The sequence below is a fragment of the Mesoplodon mirus genome (assembly GCF_964341445.2).
Source record: "Mesoplodon mirus genome assembly, chromosome: 5".
NCBI classification, from domain to species: domain Eukaryota; kingdom Metazoa; phylum Chordata; class Mammalia; order Artiodactyla; family Ziphiidae; genus Mesoplodon; species Mesoplodon mirus.
In genome coordinates this window covers 45,340,595-45,358,863 of record NC_138980.1, presented here as the reverse complement: position 1 = coordinate 45,358,863, position 18,269 = coordinate 45,340,595, and the positions used below count along the sequence as shown (strand labels likewise).

The following is an 18,269-nucleotide window of genomic DNA, read 5'->3' as shown; positions in this document are numbered from 1 at the left end:
TTCTAAATTTTCTCTAATACACAGGTATTGCTTTTTCCTTTCCCAATTTTTAAAATTATGGTAAAATACACACAATGTAGAATTTGCCATCTTAACCATCTTTAAGTGTACAGTTCAGTGGCATTAAATACATTCACATTGTGCAAACATCACCACCATCCACCTCAAGAACTCTTTTCATCTTGTAAAACTGAAGCTCTATACTCATTAAACAATAACCCCCCAATTTCCCCTTCCCCCAGCCCCTGGCAACCACCACTCTACTTTCTGACCCTATAATTTTGACTACTCTAGGGAGCTCATATAAGTGGAATCATATGGTATTTGTACACAGGCATTGCTTTTTTTTTTTTTTTTTTTTTCGGTATGCGGGCCTCTCACTGTTGTGGCCTCTCCCGTTGCGGAGCACAGGCTCCGGATGCACAGGCCCAGCGGCCATGGCTCACGGGCCCAGCCGCTCCGCGGCATATGGGATCCTCCCAGACCGGGGCACGAACCCGTATCCCCTGCATCGGCAGGCGGACTCTCAACCACTGCGCCACCAGGGAGGCCCCAGGCATTGCTTTTTAAAAACGTTTTTAATTTAAATTTTACTGAGATAATTATAGATTTATATGTGACTCTAAGAAATAACACAGAGAAATCTGTGTACTCTTGACCCAGTTTCCCCAATGGTAACATCTCACAAAATTCTAGTATAGTATCACTAATGGGATATTGGCACTGTTACAATCCTCATTCAGATTTCTCCAATTTTATTTTATGGGAGAAAAATGTTGCCATTTTATCATCATACCCACACCCTTTCTCCTTGCCCTAACAACCAATAATATGACAACCATCTCTAAAATTTTGTCATTTCAAAAATGTCATATAAACAGAATCTTTTATGTACCCTTTTAGGATTTTTTTTTTTTACTCAATCCATTTCAACCAAGTTGCTGCATGTTATCAATAGTTTCTTCCTTTTTACTCTGGATAGTATTCTAAGATATGGATGGACCACAATTTTTTAACCATTCACCCACTGAAGGACATCTAGACTGTTTTCAGTTTGAGGCTATTGCAGATAAAGCTGTTATGAACAGTTGTATACAGGTTTTTGTGTGAACATAAGTCTTCATTTCTCTGGGATAAATGCCTAAGAGTGTAGTTACTGGTGGGTATGCTGATGGCATGCTGTCTTTTAAGAAAACACCAAACTGTTTTAAGAAACCACCAGCAGTGACTGTACCACTTTACATTCCCACCAGCAATGTGTGAGAGATCCAGTGTCTCCACATCCTGGCCATCTTCTGGTGCTATCTCTACTTTTTACTTAGTCATTCTGGTAGGTGTGTACTGATAACTCACTGCATTTCAATGTGCATTTCTGTAATGGTTAACAATGTTGAGCACCTTTTCATGTGTTTATTCGCCATCTGTACATCTTCTTTGGTGAACTGTTTATTTCTTTTGCCCATTTTCTAATTGGATTGTTTGTTTTATTTACTGTTAAATTTTGAGAGCTCTTTATATATTCTAGATCCTAGTCCTTTGTCAGATCTGGGTTTGGAAATATTTTCTTCCAGTCAGTAACTTGAATTTCCCCCCATTAACAGCATCTTTCACAGAGCAAACATTTTTCATTTTGATGAGGTCCATTTATCAATGTTTCCTTTTGTCGTTCATACTTTTGGTAGTATGTCTAAGAATTCTTTACCTAGCCCTAGATCCCAAAGATTCCTCCCATGTTTTTTTTTCCTAGAAGTTGTACAGTTTTACATGTAAGTTCGTGCTCCGTTTTGAGTTCTTTTTTTTTTACAACTTTATTGGAGTATAATTGCTTCACAGTGGTGTGTTAGTTTCTGCTTTATAACAAAGTGAATCAGTTATACATATACATCTGTTCCCATATCCCTTCCCTCTTGCGTCTCCCTCCCTCCCACCCTCCCTATCCCACCCCTCCAGGTGGTCACAAAGCACCAATCTGATCTCCCTGTGCTATGAGGCTGCTTCCCACTAGCTATCTACCTTACGTTTGGTAGTGTATATATGTCCATGCCTCTCTCTCGCTTTGTCACAGCTTACCCTTCCCCCTCCCCATATCTTCAAGTCCATTCTTAATTCTTGTATAAGGTATGATCTTTCCGTCGAATTTCATGTTTTTGCCAATAGATGTTCAATTGCTCTAGCATCATTTGTTGAGAAGGTTCTCCATCCTCCATTGAATTGCTTGTGCACCATTGTCAAAACTCATTTGAGCACATATGTGATGTATTGCTATTTACTGAAAAAAGGGAGGGGGGGATGTTAAAAGGAAGCCTGTGTCCAGAGTGTGCTGTGGGTCAGGGGATCTGTTGTCCTGAATGCTTTGGGACCAAGGAGGTGGTACACCTAGGGGGTAGGCATCACCAGGGGACTCCATTTCAGATCCTCTGCTGTGTCTCTTGGCAAAACCTGCCAGGTGAGTGCCCAGTGCCAGGCCCAGCCCAACCTCCAAGCTGGAGGGCTCTTTGGGGAGGGACTGGATGGGGAAGGGGCAGACCCTCCCATAGGCAGCTCAGACTCATGTTCCTCCCAGCACTGCCCTGACCCCACAAGGCAGAGGTGTGGACAGGCCTTTGTCTGGCCACTCCACCCACTGGGCACTCTGTGCCCATTTCCTGTTCACAGATCGTGGGCAGGTATAATGTCAATTTCAGGGGATCAAGGTGGACCCCAGATCTCACACTTTCTGGAACCCACCTTGATTTCCCACATCCTCCTTTGCTATCCCGGGGTTCTGGATCACCCTCATTCCCACAGCTTCCCCATGATGTGACTCTAAGACCTCCTTTCCCCAGACCCTGGGTGAGAAGCCCAGGGCCCAAGGACAGCCCTACCCCTGACAGCAGTCTCTTCTCATTGATGCCTGCAGTCTACCATCGTATGTGCTCACTTCCTGCGTGGCAGATGCCCAGTCCTCACTCTGGCTTACAGGTGCCCCCAACTGGGACATGTCAGTGCTTTGCTGCTGTGTTCCCAGCTCCCAGGGATGGTGGGTGTCCACTCAGCAGCAGGAAAGCTGCAAAAGTGCAGGGGTAAGGGCCAAAGTCCTTGGCAGGGTGGGCATGGGGACTCACCATTGGGACAGAAGAAAGCGCTGTAGGTGTATGACCGGGGGGCTCCTTCAGGCTGAAACAGAGAAATGGGGAGAACTGAGAAATGGGGGGCAGCAGCCAGCACAAGGGCGAAGCCACCCTCCAACGGCAGGAGCTCTGAGTGTGGATCCCACAGGGTGATGCCACGACCACAGGTGCACAGAGATGGACCAGGTCACCTACCTCCCATGCCCAGATAGGGAAACTGAGGCTCACTTCCCCTTCTCTGGGCTCTAGTCAAACAAATTCATCAACTGCTCCTAGACTTATCATGATTCTCACACTCCCATCCTACCCTCCCAGCCACTCCTTTGGCCCAGCTCCAAGCCCAGCTTCGCCCTCTGGGCAGAGAACGCTATGACTCGAAGGCTGCCATGATCTGAGGCCCCATCCAATGTCCAAGAGCACTGAGAAAGGGGCACCCAGGTCTGCCAAGGACGGGGTCTCTGTCCCACTGTCCGATGCATCCCTTGTCTCCTGTCCATCATGCTCCTGCTTCCACCCCTTCCACAACGTCCCCCAAATAATAGAAGGCAGCTGGCTTGTTCTCTTATTTATTTAGTTTTAAAATTTATCTATTTTTGGCCACACCACGCGGCATGAGGAACTTCCCCTGACCAGGGATCGAACCTGTGCCCCCTGCGGTGGAAGTGTGGAGTCTTAACCACTGTACTGCCAGGGAAGTCCTGGCTTGCTCCCTTAAAAGGGAGCACTGAGAATTTAACCCAATACACCTTGTGGGCTTTCGTCTGACCAGAACGGCCCCCGTGGGGCTCTCGCTTTTCCAGATCTCTTTTAGCGCCATCAGCAAATCGGTGAGCTGGGGCCAACTGAGGTCAGACCTCAGACGGTTAATGCTTGGCCACCACAGCCAGGCAGCCTCCTGGGGTCCCAGCTCCTCCTACTGTGAGGGTCATTTTATCTGCCAACTTGTGTAAGCCAGGGGATGCCTAAACATCTGGCCAAATGTTACTTCTGGGCATACCTGTGAGGATTTGTCTTAAAGGAGTCAGCATTTGAATTGGTGGACAGTGATGCAGATGGCCCTCCCCAACATGGTGGCCCCCAAACACTCCACTGAGGGCCCAAATACAACAAAAGGCAGAGGAAGGATGAATTCCCTCTCTGCCAAACTGCTTGAGTTGGGGCATCAATCTTCTCTGCCCTCGATGCTTCTGGCCTTCAAACTCACAGATGGCAGACTTCTCAGACTCCATGGGGACTTCTCAGCCTCCATGATCGTGTAAGCCAATTGCTTATAATAAATCTCTTCCTAGAGAAACGTATATGTCCTATTGGTTCTGTTTATCCGCAGCACCCTGACTAATACACCCACTCCTTGCTGGGTGACCGAGGGCCACTCACTTAACCTCTCTGGACCTCTATTTGTCATCTCTAAGATGGGGGTGATGAAGGCACCGACCTCACCGTGATGTGAGGGTTAGGTGTATTTCAGACAGAGCCTGGCATCTTCTCAGTGCTACTCAACAGTCAGCTCTTGTTAGAGTTTCTCATCCACCTCTTCCCCCCACCCCCGCCCCCAGTCCTCTGTTGAAGCTGCAGAGATGGGCGTCATCCATCCTGGGTCTGTACTGATGAGTCCAGGAGGCACCTGTCTGGATCATGTCCACTTCCTGCTATCATCCCGGGGCCACACCCAGGGGCCTGCACCGGGGTCCTGCCTCACCCACGCAAGCCACAACCTGACACCCACACTGCACACCTCGCTAGCAAACCTTTAGCAAAATCACCCGTGGTTGGCACCGAGAGGCCAAGCACACCCTTGTGGATGATGCTGAGCTGTCCAGCAGCCAGATTGTTATCTCACACCCAGAAGGCCTGACGTGGAGCCCACAGGCCATCTGCTCAGCCACAGGCTCCAGGGTGAGCCCCCGAGATTTTGCTTGGACTTCAGCAACCCCCTCACTGATCTATCAGCTCAGCCCCTTGTTGGAAAAGGGGTTGAGTCACTGAACAGGGCCTGGCCATTGTAAGCCCATGATAGCTATACAATCATAAAAATGATTCATAACTCAGGTGTCTATCAATGGATGAAAGGATAAACAAAATGTGGTCCATGCATACAATGGAACATTATACAACCGTGAAAAGGGATGAAGCACTGACACATGCTACAATGTAAATGGACCGCAAAAACATCATGCTAGGGCTTCCCTGGTGGCGCAATGGTTGAGAGTCCACCTGCCGATGCAGGGGACACAGGTTCGTGCCCTGGTCCAGGAAGATCCCACATGCCGCGGAGCAGCTGGGCCCGTGAGCCATGGCTGCTGAGCCTGCGCGTCCGGAGCCTGTGCTCCACAACGGGAGATGCCACAACAGTGAGAGGCCCGCATACCGCAAAAAAAAAAAACACATCATGCTAAGTGAAAGAAGCCAGACAGGAAAGGCCACACAGTGTATGGTTCCATTTATATGAAATGTCCAGAACAAGCAAATCCAGAGACAGAATCTGAGCCCTTCTGTTAGCGCTGAGCATGCCCTCTGGCTCTGGCTGACCATCCAGGGACTCCTGGACACACCCCCACCCCCAGCATAGCCTCTGAAGCAGCCAACGGGGCCACTCGTGGCCACTCCACCCTGTCTTCTTTTCTGGCTCAACTCAGAGGGGACCCTGGTGCCAGCCTCTCTCCTCCACGCTGCCCTGGCTTTTAGCCGATCCTGGGTTCCAATCTCCTTCACCTCTGTGCTCAAGGCAGCTCCTGACCAGGTTCCAAAACACGGTCACTGCATGATGTCATTATTATTACCTCTGGCAAGACTTTTCTACAACCTTGTAGCACACATCAGTGCTTCATTCTTGTCTGTTCTATGGATTTATCTATTCTGGACATTTCATATAAATAGGGTCATACACTATGTGGCCTTTTGTGTCTGGCTTCTTTCACTCAGCATAATATTTTCAAGGTTCACCTACATTGTTGCATGAATCAGTGCTTCATTCCTTTTTATGACTGAGTAATATTCCATGGTATTGGGTAACGGGATCCCCTTCCACCACATTTATCCATTCATCAGCTGATGGACATATCCTAAAACGGAAAGAGTGTTCCTGGTTTATGTCCAGGTTCCCCCAGTCGACCATTATAAATGCCTGGATGACCACAGACCACTTTTCTTTAGCACTCAGGCCAGGCATCAAGAGATGCCTTCCACGCACTCTCATTTCACCGTCCAGCAGCTTCATGTTTGAACCTGGGGCTCTCACTCCAGAGCCCACCCCAAGCCAAGAAGGCAGACTTCCTCTCACTCCTGTGATGCCCGCCAGGCTCCCCTCATGGGTCTGAATTATGTCGGCCTCCTCTTTGATCCTGTGAACTTTACTGAGACACGGTGGGGTGATGGAAGGCTCTCAGCCTTCCAGCAGAAATGCAAAAGGTCACAATCCCCTGGGCCAGCTGGGGATCCAGGAGGGATGGCGTTCGCTGCCCCTCCTCCTGATACACACCCACGACAGCTCGGCCATCACCTGCTTCCCCACCACGTGTCTCTCAGGAATGGCCTTTCTGTTGTATTCAGACTCCTGCCCGGCAGGTGGCATGTAGTGTCTTGGGAGGGTCCATCGTATAACTGATGGAGCAAGCGACCCATGCACTCAGAGCTCTGTGGTGGGATGAGATGGGAGAAGCCGTGCACCCAGTGCCTCCTATTTCATAAATCCATTTTTCTAATTCATGCTTCATTTTTTTGCAACGACATTTCAAGTCTTCTGATGACTAACTCATACCTCCTGTCCTCCAGTGCTGTCTGTACAGAGCTGGACCAGTGGATGCTGCAGACATAGGACACTGCTGAACAGCATGAAAGGGAGGAAAGGCTTGAGGATAAGAGAATCCTTCTCTGTGCATCTAGAAATTCCTCCTGCAGAGGAAGAAGACAAGAGCTCCAGGCCTCCAGATCAGGCTGGCCGCACTGTGGGGCTCGCTGCCTCCTTGGACTGAGGTAGGGCAGGCTGTGGTCCAGGGAGCATGCTCAGGCTGTGCAAAGGGTCAGCAGGGGTCTCTGCATTTCCTGTTGAGGCCATCGTATCCTGCTGGCTCACAGAGATCGCGTGCCTCATCTGATGACACACTCGTACAGGAGGACTCCATCACGTCGTGTCAACAAAGCTGCAGCAGCAACCCATCCACCTCCAGGAGCTCCGCCCAGCGCGTGTGTGACTCCAGGCGCTGATGGAAACCATTTGTGCTCAGCTCTGCCAGGACCGCAGCCGGGAGGGAGGGCAGCTGTTTACAGCTGGGCTACTGGGGAGGGGCAGAGACTCGGGGCCACTGTGAGGAGGTTCAGTGGGGCTGCCGCGTGCTCTCCATGCAGCACTAAACAGAATTCTCTCCAGAGCTCTGGGCTCTGATACATCTGATTAGCCCAAAAAAGATGGGGAATTGTTGCTGCTACAAGCCCAGCACTGTGAAGCGCCATGTGCGTTCTCCAACCTTCCCCACGCTATGGGGTGAGCGTGAGCATCCCAGTCTTACAGAGCAGAGTCGGAATAACAAAACACTCGCTGAGCCCCATGCGTAAGTGGCAGATCCCAGATTCACAGCTCGGGGATGGGTCGGGGGGGCGGAGGTGGGGGTGGAGGGCAGGGGGTGGGGCGGTGGTCTGGGCGCCCCTGCTGGAGGCTCCGTGTCCTTCCCACATGGGCATTCCAAGGACAACCCTCTGAATGATGGGTCACAGTCCCTACAATTGCCTACTGACAAACGGACAGCCAGGAGACAGAGGCACACCACCCTCCAAGGTGATCAAGCCGGGGGTCAGGAGGACACTTCCCTGCAGCCCGTGTGAGTCCCAAGTCACTTCACCAAAGCCTGCTCAGCTCCTTGGAGAGGAGATGGATGCCGCAGTCCTCCAGCAAGGCAGCCCCGTCACCTGCCCCAAGCCCCAAAGCAGGACTCATGGGGGCTGCCCTGGCCCTGGCTTGGGAAGGGACCACACTCTCCGGCCCCAACCTCACTGTTGAGGTAATCAGGCCCTGGCCAAGTGCCTCGAGTGAGGACATAGGCTTACCTCAACCATCACACTGCGCCGGATGTGATCTCTCCCAATGGGGACCCTCCTGTCAGCATAATTCTCCTCCAGGGGTCTGACCGACTTCCCATCCCGGCAGCAGCTCGTTTCTCTGTAAGCCAGGGCTTTGGCTGCGGAGATTTGAGTACTCGGTGCTGGCTCTCAGAACAGGTCCCTACCCGGTGCTGTTCTGTACCCCACCCTTGTCCCAGGCTTCCCAGGTGTGCATGCACACATACGTGTGTGTATGTGCATATGCGCGTGTGCACGGTGTAGGCTGGATGTGTGTGCACGCATATGTATGCATGTGTGCACGTGTGTGTGCATGTGTGTGCTACATCGGTTTGGCATCTTAAGAGACTGGCTTCCCCCAGATGAGGGCCCCTACCTCCTGATCATTCCCTCTGGCCTGCATCCCCAGCAGCTGTCTTGCCCCTTGATCTCATCTTCTGCCCCATGACCCTTCACCTGTGCCTGGACTCTGCACCTGAACCCCTTGGTGGCCTGGAGAGTGGAGATGCCCAAAGAAGCACAGGACCCTCACCTGTGATGTTGCTGAGACCCAGGTCGCCAAAGGACAGAACCACCCAGGAGGGTTCCATCTCCCCGGGGACCACACACGTCTTCTTGGTCAGATGGCGTTTGCCAGGATGTCCGACAAATTGGATGCCCTTGGGAACTGAGATCTTCACGTAGACCTGGAGAGTGTGGCAAGAACCATGGTGCCTGGAATCTGTGTGCCCTCCCAGCACACCCCACTGCCCACTGCACTCCGTCCACCCTGGCAGCCTTTCCCCCAAAGCCACGCTGTCTTTGGGAGGCTCTCTTTCCATTTCTGATCAGAACAAACTACTTACCATTGTCCTGCTGGGAGCCCCCTCCTTCCCTCAGCCCCCTGAACCCTCACTGGTCCAGCTCTCCCTTGGGACCAAGGTCAATTCAAGGGCTGTCTCTCTAGCCAAGCATGGGATAAGAGGGGCCACTCCACATGCAGGCCCCGCAGGGAACTTCATCTGACCCTCTCTCCAACCACTGAGGTCCACCGAGTCATAATAGAGTTCGGTGTGCACACGTGTATGCGTCATGTGTGTGCTGTGCACGCATGCGTCTCTGTGTGCACACCTATGTGTGTAGGCGTAGCATTACATGATGTGTGAGTGCACGCGAGTGAAGGCAAGTGTCTCTGCACACATGTGCAAGCATGGCTCTCTACACGTGTGTGCTTGTGCACACCGTGTCTCCACATGCATGTTGTGTACATGTGTGTGTTTATAACCCTCAATCTACAACAGGCTCTTTGCTCCACATGCATTTCTCCAACCAGCACATATGCAGCATCTGGTGGGTTCAGGAGCCCTAGAAACAGATCTGAACAGACAAGAGCGACCCCTGGGCCTCAGAGGCTGACGTGCCTAAGTCACACACACATGCAGGTGTGTACAAGGAAGCTTTACAGTGGCAAGTGTGACAGTGTCTGAATCCTGCCCAAGGGCAGGCCCAGTAGAACCTGAATGAGAACGGTTGGTGCAGGGTGCTTTGGGGGCTCCCCCATTCCCCTCGAGACAGCATTCTTCTAGAAAGTTCTTCCAGGGAGGAAAGAAGAAATTCAAGCATCAAGCATTGGTGAGATACATTTTCCAGGTGCTGGATGGAACCCGCTGTCCAGGCTGAGGGGTCTGGATGTGGCTGTTTTCCTGGAACCTCAGGACGAGCACATGGAGGCGGGGGGCGGGGGGGGCGGGGAGGGCGGTTCCTGAAATTGACATGTGGTGATCCCTGGACACACCTGCTGCCCAGCAGGGCTTCGTCCTCCGGCTGACAAGCCAACCACCAGTGCTTGCTAGGAGCTGAAATGGGCACCTGCGGGGCCTGTCTGCAGTTCAGGAGGGAGCCGCCCTTGGAGGCCACCCTGTGATTAGGGACCACCCTGCATTTATTCCGGCTTTCTGAAACTAGGGTCCTATTCCTCCTAGCCATAAGCTACATAAAAAGGATGAATGATAAAGGTTCTGGGTTTGGGGGCACCTTTATCCCGGCTGATTGCCCTGAGCCCCTCACATGTCCTCCTTGGCCCCCTCCAGGCCACCGCGTGGCCACTGCCGTGGTTCTCACTCCGTGGCTCTCATTCAGATTACTGCACAAGCGTTCCCCTTCTCTCCTGCTTTTCCAACCAGACCCTAAAGCCCAGCCAGATTGTGTCACAGGCAGTTCCTGGGACAGACCAAGCTGCCTCCTGCCTGTCACTTGCACATACTATTCCCTCTTCCAGAAATGCCCTTCCAGGGCTGGTGACCAGCTTAGGCATCGCCCAGAGACTTCGGTGTTCAGGGAAGCCACCCCTCCTCAGGGCCTCCCTGGCTTCCTGTAGACACTTAATTCTTTTTTTTTTTTTTTTCTGGCCACACCATGTGGCACAGCTTGCGGGATCTTAGTTCCCCAACGAGGAATGGAACCTCTGCCCCCTGCAGTGGAAGCGCAGAATCCTAACCACTGGATGGCTGGGCAATTCCCAACACCTAATTCTAACACAGGTGTGCCCCTCACTCCCTGGGGGACCTTGAACATACGATGATGCTTCTCTGAGCTTCCCAAGCGGGAATGATTCCATCACAGCCCCTCCTTCCTCAGCCCACGTGGGCACTTGATAATGATCTAGTTAAAATCATCCACCCAGCACTGGGCGTGAGATGCGTGTCCAAGAACACCGATTTAGTGGCATCAGAGTTTCAGGTGAGCTCAGGCAGACCCCACATCCTGAGCATTGGGGTCTTCAGATTCCCACACAGAGCCTGGCACGCATCAGGTATTGGGCGATTGCTTTTGAGTGAATGAATTAGAATCACTCCCATTTTACACACAGGAATTCCTTTCTGGTGGCCTCTGGGTGTTTCATTCCTATTCCAGACCTGCACTGACCACTTTTTTTTTTCACTTGGAATTCTCTTTTCATTAAAGGCCCAAGACAGAAGTTCCTGTGTGACATTACATTACGTGTGGCTCTTCCACAGAGTCAAATAAGCATCAGGAAGTCAAATGCAAATACCAGCCTCCAACCTGGACTGTGCCAGGCAGAAGGCAATGGGAGGGGTCCTTTACTGGCCTCAGGGCCAGCATACGGCATTCTGTACAACATGTTCTTGGGTAAATGTAATCAGTCAGCAGAGGTATAGAATTTGCAAAGGAAAAAAGGAGTAAATGATTTCATGGAAGCTCAAGGTCAGCCTCTGAGCTGAGACTCAGAGACTCAGAACACTGCTGTCTCCACTCTGGGCCAGGCTCAGGAATGATCACAGACACAGCCGAGGGGGCAGGGGGTGAAGGTAGATCTCTCACACCCAGATAAGGAAACTGAGACAAAGTGGGCTGGTAAGTGGAAACAGCAAGCTGAAGTCCAAAGGGTCGTCTGGGGGATGCTGAGACACGTATGCGCTGGGACTACAGCTGTGCCACGGGGATCTGCCACCTCCACTCAGGACCTCCACCCCCAGCAGCCTCCGTGCCCTTCAGGTGGCAAATTCCAATCACTCCCTGGCCAGAAGGCCTTGTTTTTCAAGAAAAGCCAGAATTCTGGGCAGGGGTTGGATAAAATCTCTTGGTTTCCAGTGTCTTTGGCCTGGGGCTGCCCCTCCCATCTCTGCCCTTGGTGGGGAATGTGCCGGCGGCCTTGGTGGGGGGGGGGGGGTGCGGGGCGTGCACACACAGGGCAGGGCCAGGACAAGGTTAGCAGGCTCCCCCAGCCGGCTGGGGTGGGGCTGAGACCTGTAGCCTGACCTCCAGGCCAACCTGCGGAAAGCAGGCTTGCTCCCAGCTAGACCCCTGGCCCTGCACCCTACTCACTCCTCCATTTGCAGCCTCGGCTCCCAGCTCCCATTCCTGAGGGCTGCCCCTAACTCTGGGAGCCCACCTCCTCTCTCTTCCTGCCACCCCCCAGCTGACATCCAGGCTGAGATGGTGCAAAAGGATTACAAAGGCAGGGGAGGAGGGTGCCCCTGCCCTCCTGCAGCCACACTGATGCTCAGGCACCCAAACACCCCTTCCCTATCCTGCCCCCACCTGACCCTGGTCCTCACGGCTCCCTCCACATTGCTGGCCAACCCTCCTCCTCATCAGGGCCTGAAATCCCCAAGCCCACCTCCTTGGGGTAGCTGTCATCGGTTGAGTTGTGCCCCCCAGGAAGATATGTTGAAATCCTAACCCCCGGTACCTATAAATGTGACCTCATTTGGAACTACGTTCTCTGCAGACGTCATCAAGTTCCAATGAGGTCATTAGGGTAGGCCCTAATCCAATAAAACAGGGACTCTTCTCAGAGGAAATTTGGACACAGAGATAACAAGAGAAGTCACCCTGGGGCCCCTTGATGAGATAAGGCGACAGCTCTGTGACCCCAGCTAGGTAGGGTCTACCAGCACCTTGCCAGCCTGAAGAAGCTACAGAAGGCAGGCTCTGTCGCCCTTTCTCCTCCCAATAAAGATTTCTTAGGGTTCACATCTCTCAGGGGGGATTTGAGGTAGGAGGTAGAGGGGCCCCTGGGCTGGACAGCTGGTGTTTGTCAAGTGGAGTAAAATTGGAGCTTTTTTTCCCTAGACACTCCATGGCCAAAGCTAATGGCAGGAGCTGAGCTCTGCTGGAGTAAAGAGATAAGAGGACCACTCCTGAGACCAAGGAGACCTCCCTGACTACGCATGCGCAGAAAGGCTCCTAGGGGGTCAAAAAGGAGGGGGTGCCGCCCCACAATAGGTGATGCCAAAGCTCCCACAGGCCTCTATGCTGGAATCCATCTTGGCAAAAAGATACGCAAGCATGTTGGAGTGGGTCCTAGGGCAGGTCAGGTGTGGGAAGAGAAGCGAGACAATTGGCCAAAGGTAAACAGAGACCGGGAAGAACTGCCCTGTATAAATGATTTACCCGCCTCTTTACCGCACTCCGTCTCATTAGGGAGGATGCCCACACCCTTCCTCTCTGGGTGTGTATTTCTGCCTTGCTCTGTCTTAAATAAACAACTGTTTCTCTGTGTGTTCTCCCACTTGCTGTGCTGTGTCTCTCATAATAAACTTCACCTGTTTTTGCAGCTTTTACCTCTTTGAGAAATTCATTTTTCAAACAGGGCAAGAGCCAGGGAAACTTTGCTTCTAGCCTCTAGCCCCTGGTGTTCTAGTGGCCAGGATTCCTGGTTTTCATCCAGGCTACCCAGGTCCAATTCCTGGGCAGAGAACTAAGACCCTGCTTCAAGACTGCCTGCTGCTCTCTCTCGGAGATCACCTGACTCCACGCCGTTACATATGATACTCACCCTCCCACACCCCTGCAGGCTCAGGAGTCAACGACAGTGGCTCTGTCACATCTGTCACCCTCTAACCCCGCCATGCACACACTCCCACCCCCAACCTGCCCAGGTGTAGACAGCTGGTGAAGCAGAAGCTGACTCAGCCAGCCTCTGCCTCACTAATATCACACACGCTGACCCCCACAGCCCTCCAGGATGACCCCATTCTGCCCTGCCTGCCCCACATCCCAGGTGCTGTGCCCCTCCTACCCCTCCCCCCATGATGACCCCACCTCCCTCTGCCTCCAGCCATTAAGGATGCCACCCCTCTCCCCCATAATGGGAAAGGCTGTGTATGGAGGGCGGGTTCGGTACCTCGACGCAGGTGTCCATGTAGTTGTAGATGCTGAGCGGGACCTTGGCCTGCTCCCCGCGGACCACGTTGTGGGGCAGGGTGAAGTCGACGAAGAAGGACTTGAAGGTCTTCAGCAGAGTGGGCTCGGCAATGCCCAGGCCCCTCTCGGCAGACAGACCCACTGCCTCACCCACCCAGCTGGTGATGGAGTCGGGGACCTGCACGCTGAGCGTGTCCTCGCCTGACGGGTCACTGCGGAAAGATGGACAACCGTGTGCTCTCCACGGCCGTGCCGCAGCGGCCAGGTGGGAACAGAGGAATCCAGCCGTATGGCCTTGGGCCCCACGGTGGTGCCGCCCCCCCCACTGCCCCGACAGCTTGGAAATAAGCATTAAAGTCACCCCACAGCGTGTGACAGGAGAAAGTCATCCCTCAGCCCTGACTCGCCATAATTGGAAACATGAACGTCTCTCGGGACAGCTGTGATCATAGGACCATCCAAAACATGGGTTCAGACAGGCAAACTCTGGCAGTGTGTGCTCTGCCCAGGTTAGGGGAGAAAGACACTGAATCAAGGGGACTGGTTACTTAGAGCATGCTTGTGTGTCTCCCGGAATGACATGTTCAAGCCCTAACCCCTGGTAACCTGTGAATGGGACATGACTTGGAAATAGGGTCTTTGCAGACACCACTAGTTAAGATGAAGTCATACTGGTGTAGAGTGGGCCCTAATCCAATGACAGGTGTCCTTATAAGAGGAGGGAAATTCAGACACAGAGGGAAGAAGGCCAGGCGAAGATGGAGGCAGAGACTGGAGTGATGCAGCCACAAGCCAAGGAATGCCTGCCTGTGGGGGACACCCACACTTCCTGGCCTGGCATCCTTGTCCCATACACTCCTGCGGAGCCCAGCTCCCCGTTAAGAATGTATGTGTGATTTTTTCAGGCCTGCCCACAGGCCTGCAGGTCTCACGGGGTGGGGGTAGGGTAAGGAGGTGAGGGGTGGGTGTGCACTGGGGTCTCTGAGGGGAGCTGCAGCCAAGGACTCAGGGCCCCTGGCTGGCCATGCTCTTTGCATGTTTGCATTCCCAGCCCACAATTTCCTCTCCCAGGTCTCTTTAGCATAAGGGACCGTGGGCAGAGGTTTTCTTCAGACACCTCTGCCAAGGCCTCTCTATGGTCAGAAGGAAACACTGAAGACATCTCTCCCCAGTTGGAGTACTTTCCCACTCCTAACTCTCTCCCCTGTCCACCCCCAACCCCACCCCATGGTCCATAAAGCTGCTGGAGCCTTTTGTTCAGGGCTCCCTCCAAGTGAGGTGACCCCTACGTCTTGGCCGATCCACCTGACAGTGCGCCATTCTGTGGGGAACAGAACAGGGAGAGACATATACAGAACACTCTACCCAACAACAACAATGGAACACACATTCTTCTGAAGTGCACTTGGGGTATTTTCCAGGACAGACCCATAGGTTAAGCTACAAACTAAGCCTCAGTGGACTTAAAAAGAGAGATAGCATACAAAGTACCTTCTCTGACCACAATAAGATAAATGAAGGTAGAAATCAACAAGAGAAGGAAAGCTGGAAATTTTACAGATTTGTGGAAATTAACACATTCTTAAACACCAAAGGATCAAAGAAGAGATCACAAAGGAAATTAAAAAGTACTTAGAACTCCCTCTTGCTAGAGCACTGGAATCACAGCTAACTGCTGAACAATCATTGACAGGAAGACACTGGAACTCACTAAAAAGATACCCCACATCCAAAGACAAAGGAGAGGCTGCAATGAGATGGTAGGAGGGGTGCAATCACAATGAAATCAAATCCCATAACCGCTGGGGTGGTTGACTCACAAACTGGAGAACAATTATACCACAGAAGACCACCCACTGGAGTGAAGGTCCTGAGCACCACATCAGGCTTCCCAACCTGGGGTCCAGCAACAGGAATTCCCAGAGAATCAGAGTTTGAAGGCTAGCAGGATTTGACTGCAGGACTTCAACAGGACTGGGCAAAACAGCGACTCCACTCTTGAAGGGCACACACAAAGTGTGTGCATCAGGACCCAGGGGGAAGGAGCAGTGACCGCACAGGAGACTGAACCAGACCTACCTGCTAGTGTTGATGGGTCTTCTACAGAGGTGGGGGTGGGCGGCTGTGGCTCACCACTGGGACAAGGACACTGGCAGCAGAAATTATGGGAAGTACTCACTGGTGTAAACCCTCCCGGAGTCCTCCATTAGCCCCACCAAAGAGCCTGTAGGCTCCAGTGCTGGGTCACCTCAGGCCAAACAACCAACATCGAGGGAACACAGCCCCACCCATCAGCAGACTTGTGGATTAAAGTTTTACTGAGCTCTGCCCACCAGAGCAACACCTAGCTCTACCCATCACCAGTCTCTCCTATCAGGAAGCTTGCATGAGCCTCTTAGATAGCCTCAACCACTAGAGGGCAGACAGCAGATGCAAGAAGGACTACAATCATGCAGCCTGCAGAACGAAAACCACAATCACAGAAAAATAGACAAAATGAAAAGGCAGAGGATTATGTCCCAGATGAAGGAACAAGATAAAACCCCAGAAAAACAACTAAAAGAGGTGGAGATAGGAAACCTTCCAGAAAAAGAATGCAGAACAATGATAGTGCAGATGATCCAGGACCTCAGAAAAAGAATGGAGGCAAAGATCGAGAAGATGCAAGAAATGTTTAACAAAGACCTAGAAAAATTAAAGAACAAACAAACAGAGATGAACAATACAATAACTGAAATGAAAAATACACTACAAGGAATCAATAGCAGAATAACTGAGGCAGAAGAACAGATAAGTAACCTGGAAGACAGAATGGTGGAATTCACTGCTGAAGAACAGAATAAAGAAAAAAGAATGAAAAGAAATGAGGACAGCCTAAGAGACCTCTGGGACAACATTCACATTGTAGGGGTCCCAGAAGGAGAAGAGACGGAGAAAGGACCCGAGAAAATATTTGAAGAGATTATAGTCAAAAACTTCCCTAACATGGGAAAGGAAATAGCCACCCAGGTCCAGGAAGTACAGAGAGTCCCAGGCAGGATAAACCCAAGGAGAAACATGCCAAGACACATAGTAATCAAACTGAGAAAAATTAAGTGTAAGGCCAACTGGCCCGAGGCAGGGGAACGCAATCAGATTCACAGGTTGCATCAGACCAAAACTCTCTGGACCACCCAGTTCCAGAAACTGACCTGGAGACTTTCTGGACCACCCAGTTCCAGGAACTGACCTGGGGACCTTCCACCCGGCCCAGTCCTCCCGCCTTTCGAGGGGTGGGACTAGCGGTCCCAAGACTGATGTTACCGGCACCAGATATTGCCACAATACCCGAAGAGACCACCAAATAAGGAATACCCTGTGCCCTCCCAGATTCACCACACCCCTTTCCCTTCTTCCCCTATAAAATCTTGCCCAACCCTCGCCCAGGTGTGACTTCTCTGGCCCCTTTCTCTCGGACCAGTGAACCTCGCCCAGGAGCGCCCCTAATAAAGCTCACTTGAAGCTTTCCTCTGTTCCGCAACGCCATTTGTTAAGATCTGACCTTACATTAAGGACAAAGGAAAATTATTAAAAGCAACAAGGGAAAAATGACAAATAACATACAAGGGAACTCCATAAGGTTAACAGCTGATTTCTCAGCAGAAACTCTACAAGCCAGAAGGGAGTGGCCCAATATATTTAAAGTGATGAAAGGGAAGAAACTACAACCAAGACTACTCTACCCAGCAAAGATCTCATTCAGACTTGACAGAGAAATCAAAAGCTTTACAGACAAACAAAAGCTAAGAGAATTCAGCACCACCAAACCAGCTCTACAACAAATGCTAAAGGAACTCCTCTAAGTGGGAAACACAAGAGAAGAAAAGGACCTAGAAAAACAAACCCATAACAATTAAGAAAATGGTAATAGGAACATACATGTCGATAATTACCTTAAATGTGAATGGATTAAATGCTCCAACCAAAAGACACAGGTTCACTGAATGAATAAAAAACAAGACCCATACACATGCTGTCTACAAGATACCCACTTCAGACCTAGGGACACAAACAGACTGAAAGTGACATGATGGAAAAAGATATTCTACACAAATGGAAATCAAAAGAAAGCTGGAGGGGGCTTCCCTGGTGGCGCAGTGGTTGAGAGTCCACCTGCCGATGAAGGGGACACGGGTTCGTGCCCTGGTCCGGGAGGATCCCACATGCTGCGGAGAGGCTGGGCCTGTGAGCCACGGCCGCTGGGCCTGCGCGTCCAGAGTCTGTGCTCCGCAATGGGAGAGGCCACAATGGTGAGAGGCCCGCATACCGCAAAAAAAAAAAAGAAAGAAAGAAAGCTGGAGTAGCAATACTCATATCAGATAAAACAGACTTTAAAATAAAGAATGTTACAAGAGGGCTTCCCTGGTGGCGCAGTGGTTGCGAGTCTGCCTGCCGATGCAGGGGACATGGGTTCGTGCC

At 51.6% G+C, this 18,269-nt stretch overlaps 1 protein-coding gene across 1 annotated transcript in view; it reads right to left on the bottom strand.

The window, feature by feature from the left end:
• The window catches only part of CPAMD8 (C3 and PZP like alpha-2-macroglobulin domain containing 8), a 100,158-nt gene that overhangs the window by 32,317 nt on the left and 49,572 nt on the right, over positions 1-18,269 (bottom strand). The window contains exons 20-23 of the mRNA XM_082623069.1: positions 13,792-14,023; positions 8,695-8,848; positions 8,151-8,281; positions 3,105-3,156 (exon numbers count right to left, since the gene is read on the bottom strand). Coding sequence (XP_082479195.1) covers positions 3,105-3,156; positions 8,151-8,281; positions 8,695-8,848; positions 13,792-14,023 — 569 coding nt within the window. The remainder of the gene's footprint in view (positions 1-3,104; positions 3,157-8,150; positions 8,282-8,694; positions 8,849-13,791; positions 14,024-18,269) is intronic.